The following is an 8,271-nucleotide window of genomic DNA, read 5'->3' on the forward strand; positions in this document are numbered from 1 at the left end:
CATAATGAAATCCGAACTTTTAGTTAATGGGCGATCGTAGAATCGTAGAGCGGCTTCATCCCCATTCAAGCCCTCTTGCCAATTTCTGGCCAAGGTTAGGTCTTTTTAAAGGCGGAACTTGATCGGCTTCCAAATAATTTCAATGATTTTTTGAAAAGGGTTGACATGGTGACGCCCATTTCAACTGACTTTATATGCAGATGTTTGTTTTTTTTTTTAATATTTTAAGTTTGCTTGTTCAGTACAAGGGCGCACTATTAAAATGCTAAATAAATAAGTACGCCTTAGTATACTTTTAATTTATTCGACGACGTTACGATACCCTAAAGGATATTCAAGAGTGAACTATATAGCGTAGGACTAGCAAAGAATCCTACACATATAAATGATTATTCTTTAGAGTATCCTTCGTAACTTTCAATCTCAATACAATGGCTTTATTTAAAAGTTAAAATTGCATGCATAAGTAGTTCAAGTTCAATGTTAATAGGTTTGAAAGAACTATCAATATTTGCATAGAAACCAGTTGCAAAACATATACAACTTGATGATCAAACCTGAATATCAACGTATATATTTTCCCGAACATACTTTCCCTTGATTTGACAAACCTCCGAGTGATATAGATGTACCCTGCCCTGGAGTAAATTAATCACAAAACGTCACATATGAAATCGTACTGCAACTCTGACAATTTGTAGGTCCCATAAACAGTCAAAAAGCCCAGTCATCTAGGCAACAATGCGAGTGCAGGCAGTTGTTGTGGCTTTTTTCCCCTATCACTGTGTCTGTGTGTGCTACTATTTTTTTTGAAGCGAGCGTAGCCGGCTAACCGTTTGAGATACTCACTCACACAGGTGAAGGCACAGATTCAGATACAAATGAGATACAAAGCCGAGCTCACGACGACAGCTCGAAACCCGAAACGCTTGGCCCGAAAATTTTAGCACTTCTTTTTAAATTTTTGTGCAATCTCGGGTTTTTTGTTAGTTGTCTATTGGAGTTCGCAGTGTTTGAATCGTTTGTTGACCGGGTCCGGTTCGATCATCGTGTGATAAGGATATACATAATATATTCGTATTTGAAAGTGGACCGTGAACTATCGGAGCCCATAGACATAAGAGACTCTGCAGAAAATGTCCTCAAAAGTGATTTCCTCTCTGATGGCCGAGAGCATCCTGCTCTCAAAAACGGCCCAAGTGATCTCCGGTTACTCCCCGATTACGATATTCCTAGCAGCCTCCGTGATTATATTTTTGGTGGTCTATAACAAACGGCGATCTCGTCTGGTGAAGCATATCGAAAAGATCCCTGGACCGGCAGCTATGCCCTTTCTGGGCAATGCCATTGAAATGAATGTAGATCATGACGGTGAGTTCTCAGTTCTCTCCTAAAAATAAAAAATATTAAAAAAGAACACAAATATTACAAATACTCTGTGGGTGCTCCAGTTAGTGATATTGACCCTGAGTCATTTGGCAGGGTGTCTTATTAATACCGCAAATAGTCGTAGAGCCGACCAGGTGCTAATTTCTACGATCAGCTCTCAATGAGGCATCTACCTCCTAACTTTTGGTAAAATACTCGATCTCTTGGTTTCCAATTTAGTGTTAATGAACTTTACCCAACGAAATTCACTTTCGTTGCTGAAGACAGCCCATCGAAGATTTTTGTTGCGTCCCAGCTCGGCGCCCTTAGATGTTAGGCGCTAATTGATTTATAGAACAGTCCAAATAAGAGTTTGAAATGCAAAAACCTGTTCGAAATGAGACTGCAATAAGCATGTGCTTTTTGTTTTTTAATTGTAATTTAATTAAAATATTTAGTGTTAGTTTGCGCTTCGGAGCAAGCAAACAAAACATGAATAAGTCGAATGTCAATTGAGCGTGAAACGTTGGCGATTCTAATGAGTTGAAATGACTGGAAAGTTTAAAAGTCTGGATCCCAGGAGACATTCACCTTTGGCCCAGTGAAAGATAATAATCACCCCTAAATTGTTCATGGGAAGGCATAATACATATACCCTCGGTAAAGGAAACAACAGTTGAAATTGATGTCAAATTATTATGAAAATTAGAGATGCCTCTTTTGATCTTAATAAAAGGCCGAATATTTCAACTTTCACCCAACGAAGGCAAGTCAAACTCTATATTTCACACGCTATTTACATGAATTTGTTTTCCGATCTCGAAACAATTACCAAATGTGAAGTGTGGAGAAACAGCAGCCAGAAGTCGCTCATAAATCACTGGCATAACAAGCCCAACAACTACTTGACTCGAGCCGAGTGATAAAAATAGCCATAAAGTGCCAACAGACTCGGCTCAGACTGTGACACTGGTCAAAAAAAAAAAAAAAAATACCTAACAAAAAAGGTCCGAGGTGGAATTGGACTTGATCTTGACACTGAAGTGGAAGAATATCCATCATAATTGGACCCCCGGCTCAACGCTTCTCAATCGACCGGGGGACCTGATTAATTCGCACACAGCCAGTTCGGCGTTTTGCAATTCCGTTCGATGTTGGATGATCGAAGGAAAAAAATAAACAAAGTAAATTAACATATATTTTAATGCGGAAGCTGAAGAGATACAAAAAATTCGGAGCCAAGAGTTTGGGGCGAAATCGTGTAGGAAATGGATTTGATAAAACGTATGAAAAATTGCTACTCATTCTATTGGTGCTAAACCCTCGAACCGATTCGTTTCCGTTTGGTTCTTTTTCTTTGTCTTTCGAGATCGTAAAGCCACATATCGAGTTTGGTAATCTTGAGGGTTCTCGAGGGTATTATGATAGCTATTTTTTACTGATCATTAACATTTACACTGGCCGTTTACCAGGCGATAATCAAGTTTGGGAATTTAAATGATTTACAATTCGTTTCAGTAATTCAAGCTAGAACCTTAGAAACCTGTCCATCAAACCACTCTATTAACCAGTGAAATGATTTGCTAATTCACAACATCCCCATCCAAAAATTTACGGAGCACTTTAAGGCCATGATAATCAAAAGACTTGTTCGAGTGCTTGCTAAATAAAAGAATATTTCTGTCAAGGCAAGCTAGGAGTTTGCATATAATTTATGGAGCGATTAGCAACCAGAGGGGTTTTATTAATTCTTTTTATAATTTAATTTAAGAACGAATCTCAGAGCTATATGACTGTTTGTCTGCGCAATTACGAGGCTTTTGTTAGATGCTAAAAAAGCTAAAAATGAAAATGAAATATGATGTTGCAGTAAATGGTTGAATGGTTGTCCAAGGTCAAGCGGTTCTTGATAATATTTTTCCAAGCTGAAGAGGCAGCTTGGCGGCTCTTGGATTTTTGTGGTGTGGAGAGCAGAGTTGCCAAGGCTCAAACAGGTTTCCAGTTCTGAGTTCTAGCCCCAAGAAAACTGAGGTCATGGCGCGATCCGTGGGATGTGGGTGGCTTCTGATCGGTGGTGCGGCTTTGCAAATCTTTGGTAACTGCTTTTTAATGTGTTCCAGCCAATGTCAGCCAAGAAAATTATGCCAGTACATAAATTATTTCGAATTGCCAGCGCAATTTAACTCTACGCAGCCACCATTCAGGTGACAAGCAGGTAGCAGTACAGTGGAAAAAACCTGAACATTGATTTAAAGACACTGAAAGAAACTAATTTTAATAAAGGAATCATAAAAAACAAAACGGCTTTACCACACATATTTTCGATCAATAATTCAGTAAACCTGAAACCTAAAGTGGAATTATTAGATTAGATTTTTTGTAACCCATTATTACATTTTTTTGTTACCGTGTATCGAAATACCAAAGCAAAATGATAATGAAGGGACCCGTAGACCGGCAAAGATATTGCATGAAAAGTGCTTTGTTTTGTTTTGTTTTGGAGAGTACGAAATGGCCAACTGGCCAACTTCCGACGAAGAGCTACCAACGGTCCAGCGGACCAAGAGCCGCCAAAAACCACCTGCCCCACCTGAGAAATGGTCGCGAAACTGTGGCAGCGGCGTCATCAGCCAGTTTGCTTGGGGTTACATAAAATCATTATTAGAGATCGCTGAATGGGCACGCATGGGTGTTTGTGTTGTGTGTTTCATCTTTTAATTAATGCAACACATTTGAAACCAACGCGATGGTCTTTAAACGATTGTATTTGGTATCTTGTATCTATGAGTAACGTGCCTTCGGTCAGGTATCTTTCGGCCAGCCGTATTGGGGTGAGAAAATCCCGGCTTACTTTGGGCCGACGAGAAAGCAATTGCGTCGACCTTCATGGGGGTAACAACATCCGAAGAAAATTATAACTCTGATTGTAATCTTAATTGAAAACATGAGGCGGTTTTATAATTAATTTCAGTTATTATGGCAAACAAAAATTTAAATACTGTCTTCCACAAAAATTAGCCAAGCTAACTGGTTTCTGTATATTTCTATGATTTTTTCAGAGCTCTTCAATCGAGTCATCGGCATGCAGAAATTGTGGGGCACGCGAATCGGTATCAATCGAGTTTGGCAAGGAACCGCACCACGAGTTCTTCTCTTCGAGCCCGAAACTGTGGAGGTAAGTGTTGACTTTTTCAATTAAAATTGATATTTATTATCTAACTTTGTTATTGTTTTTTAGCCCATTCTGAACAGCCAGAAGTATGTAAACAAGAGCCACGATTACGACTATCTGCATCCTTGGCTGGGCGAGGGTCTTCTGACCAGCACCGATCGCAAATGGCATTCCCGCAGGAAGGTAAAGTATAAATATCCATCTTTTAATCAAATTCTAATTAATTTTTCTTTAATTAATTGCAGATTCTAACACCTGCATTCCACTTCAAAATCTTGGACGACTTCATTGACGTCTTCAATGAGCAGAGCGCTGTTTTGGCAAGAAAATTGGCCGTCGAGGTGGGCAGCGAGGCGTTCAACCTGTTCCCATACGTCACGCTCTGCACTTTGGACATTGTCTGCGGTGAGTGCCAATGTCGCCAGAGCTTAGATGCTTTTCCATTATCTGTGGCTCGGGTGACCATACTCCGATTTCCCTGAGCCGTTGCTAATTGCATACGTCATTCATTTCCACAGAGACCGCCATGGGTCGCAGAATCTATGCCCAGAGCAACAGCGAGTCGGAATACGTAAAGGCGGTCTATGGGTAAGTCATTGATATTTAGATTACATTTTGAAATACTAAATTATTTTTGAGTCTGACTACTATTTAGTTGGACATTTTCCAACATAATATCAGTTGGAATTGCCAGAAATTTATAAATAAATTAGTTTCGATCAATATCGTTCAAAATTGCTTATGGGTATTCGGAGCCATTTCCTTTTCATTTGTGAGCGAGCCCGATTTATTTGAAAATAAATTCAATTACAAAGTCATTCTCATAAAACTAACGCCTTATGGCAATTTCGTGCGGCGCTGGTGTTGTTGATTAATATGAAACAAATTTATTGGTTATTTGGCGGCATAAGACATTTCTTTCTTTTTTTCGGCCAACTATTAAGTGGTTTTTATATAAATGGAAAAAGAAAGAATGAAGCTGCCTTGCTGCAGAAATTTTATTTGATAAAAATTAAAAATATTGATATTTTTAATTTTCTAATCAAAATATTAAAAACTATTTATTTGTAAGAAAACAAGTTTGAAAGAAAGTAGCCCCAAAAATATGCAATGAACTTTTGGTAAACGCGGTTGATAATTCAAAATATTTGTATAGCATACTTAGAAGGATTTTGAAGAAACAAATTTCAATAAAAAAAATGTGTTCAAAATTAAACATTTATCTAAATAAAATATACTAGGCTTTAATTATTTTTTCCTCTCTACTTTAATAATATGTATTATAAAATTTGATTACCACTGGGAATTGAAGCGGATATGCCACCCGTAACTCTTCAACATTGGCAACGAGTTATCAGCTCTGTGGCAGCAGTTTAATATCGAAAGCTGTCAGTACAGCTGTCAGGGAATGAGACACCCCTTTAGATACACATGTCCTTGCAACACCTACCGCCCAACTCCAGCATGTCGTTTGTGTCTCGGGAATGGGATTGGGTGGTGGAGTGCGTCCAAGCGCAAAATATGCGAGATTAAGATGTCAATGGGATGCTTGAAGTGCTCCGGAGCTGATAACAGACAGCATCATCACCAATCTCACACTCCCAGTCCCTTGCCACGCCTCATAGAGCACACTCCCATTGAACACATGACTAACTTTCAATTTAACGCAACACTTTCCCCGCCCCACACTCGTTTTTAATACCTAACTTTATACACGGAAAATAATTTAAAATATGCATTGCAATATGAGGATTATAACGATATATATTTTAAATTGATAATCATAATAATTCATATTCCTTCTCTTCAGCATCGGTTCCATTGTCCAGAGTCGTCAGGCCAAGATTTGGCTGCAAAGTGATCTCATTTTCCGGTTGACTTCGGACTACAAACTTCACCAGAGTTATATAAATACTCTGCACGGATTTTCCAACATGGTCATCCGAGAACGTAAAGCTGAACTCGCCATTCTTCAGGAAAATAACAACAATAACAACAATGATGCCCCCGATGCCTATGATGACTTGGGCAAAAAGAAGCGTCTGGCATTCCTTGACCTTTTGATCGACGCCTCCAAGGAAGGCACTGTGCTATCGAATGTAAGGTTCATTTGCATTATTTGATTTTAAAATTATACAATAACAAAAATTAATATTTAATTTATAGGAAGACATTCGCGAGGAAGTGGATACCTTTATGTTCGAGGGACATGACACCACTTCAGCTGCCATTTCATGGACCCTCTTTTTGCTGGGCTGCCATCCAGAGTACCAGGAACGTGTGGTTGAAGAGCTAGACTCTATCTTTGGCGATGACAAGGAGACTCCGGCCAGCATGAAAAATCTCCTGGACATGCGTTACTTGGAGTGCTGCATCAAGGACTCGCTTCGCCTTTTCCCCAGTGTACCGATGATGGCTCGTATGGTGGGCGAGGATGTGAATATTGGTAATTTCCAAAAGGATTAATCAACAATATCGGATTTATTTCGCTAATTCTCGTAAATTAATTATTTTTAGGTGGCAAGCTTGTGCCAGCTGGAACACAGGCGATTATTATGACCTATGCCCTGCACCGCAACCCGCGCGTCTTTCCCAAACCAGAGCAGTTCAATCCGGACAACTTCCTGCCAGAGAACTGCGCCGGACGCCATCCCTTCGCCTATATTCCGTTCAGTGCCGGACCTCGTAACTGCATTGGCCAGAAGTTCGCCATCCTGGAGGAGAAAGCTGTGATCTCTACTGTATTGCGAAAGTACAAGATCGAAGCCGTTGACCGACGGGAGGACCTCACGCTTCTGGGCGAACTTATCCTTCGTCCCAAGGACGGCCTCCGGGTGAAGATCACGCCCCGTGATTGAGAAGCTTATCCCTCAGAACGGGAGGGATAATTCAATTCGATCCAAAGTGCATATAATGTAAATAATTAGAATTAACCGGACAGCATAGCGATAGAGACTAGTTTATGTTAAACTTTGTAACCGATGTAATATTCATAAGCTTAAGAATGAAATTGATTAAATTTGTTTATATAACCAAACATATTTTGTTAGTTCAAATCACCAATATAAAAGTGCATAAAATTTGCAAGAAAACTGAATAACAATAGATAGCCCAAACAGAAAAGAATCAGTTTCTTCAATCCGTAAGGCATATCAATAAAGTCTGAAATAAATCCTTACAGTTGCCCGGTTGATTCCTTTAATAAACCAATCTGTGAAGAATTGGTATTCCCCAGTGGGAAAGGCCAGAAGCTTGGAAAACTGATGATCAACGTGGCTGATGGGTAACTTCTCAACAATAACATCATGCTGTAATTAAAAATATTTAATAACACTTCATTTCAATGGTGGATTTGTTTGCTGACATTATAGGGACAGGTGTGATTCAAGTTAGAGAAGTCATGATAAAAGCCATAAAAGAAAGCAAATACTGGATTTGCATTGGGATTTCGGAGTGATTTACAGGCGTCAACAGTAATATTGTACAAAAACGGCTTATATCCACTGAATTTCTTAAGTAAAGCAAATGTTACCTGAATCGAAATAAAAATTTGAACTGAGAATTCATAAAATTATATTAATCTTGACCGTACTTTTACGTTAGAAACCGGCTTTTTGTACATGATCCCTTTTAATGACAGGTACTTGTAGGTTCGATTCACCGACTTCAGATAGCAATAATCAAAGCTGACATGTTCTAGATCAGGCGAAGTACACTTAATGTTTGTAAAC

General features: G+C 39.1%; 1 protein-coding gene across 1 annotated transcript; it reads left to right on the forward strand.

Annotated features, from left to right (window-relative positions):
• Positions 1-861: 861 nt before the first annotated feature.
• On the forward strand, positions 862-7,718 carry LOC6505579 (cytochrome P450 4c3). Its single transcript, XM_001964627.4, has 8 exons — positions 862-1,371; positions 4,428-4,543; positions 4,607-4,723; positions 4,786-4,945; positions 5,059-5,128; positions 6,351-6,639; positions 6,707-6,986; positions 7,058-7,718. Exons 1-8 carry the CDS (start codon positions 1,137-1,139, stop codon positions 7,396-7,398), a joined length of 1,608 nt encoding a protein of 535 aa, XP_001964663.1. The 5' UTR covers positions 862-1,136; the 3' UTR covers positions 7,399-7,718.
• Positions 7,719-8,271: the final 553 nt, after the last annotated feature.

Source organism: Drosophila ananassae, chromosome 2L, assembly GCF_017639315.1.
Source record: "Drosophila ananassae strain 14024-0371.13 chromosome 2L, ASM1763931v2, whole genome shotgun sequence".
NCBI lineage: Eukaryota > Metazoa > Arthropoda > Insecta > Diptera > Drosophilidae > Drosophila > Drosophila ananassae.

Bases quoted from the DNA above. Each gene is read 5' to 3' on its own strand.
- LOC6505579 (XM_001964627.4), top strand. From the start codon at position 1,137: ATGTCCTCAAAAGTGATTTCCTCTCTGATGGCCGAGAGCATCCTGCTC. The intron at 1,372-4,427 runs GTGAGTTCTCAG...TGATTTTTTCAG, and splicing joins AATGAATGTAGATCATGACG to AGCTCTTCAATCGAGTCATC. The intron at 4,724-4,785 runs GTAAAGTATAAA...AATTAATTGCAG, and splicing joins AATGGCATTCCCGCAGGAAG to ATTCTAACACCTGCATTCCA.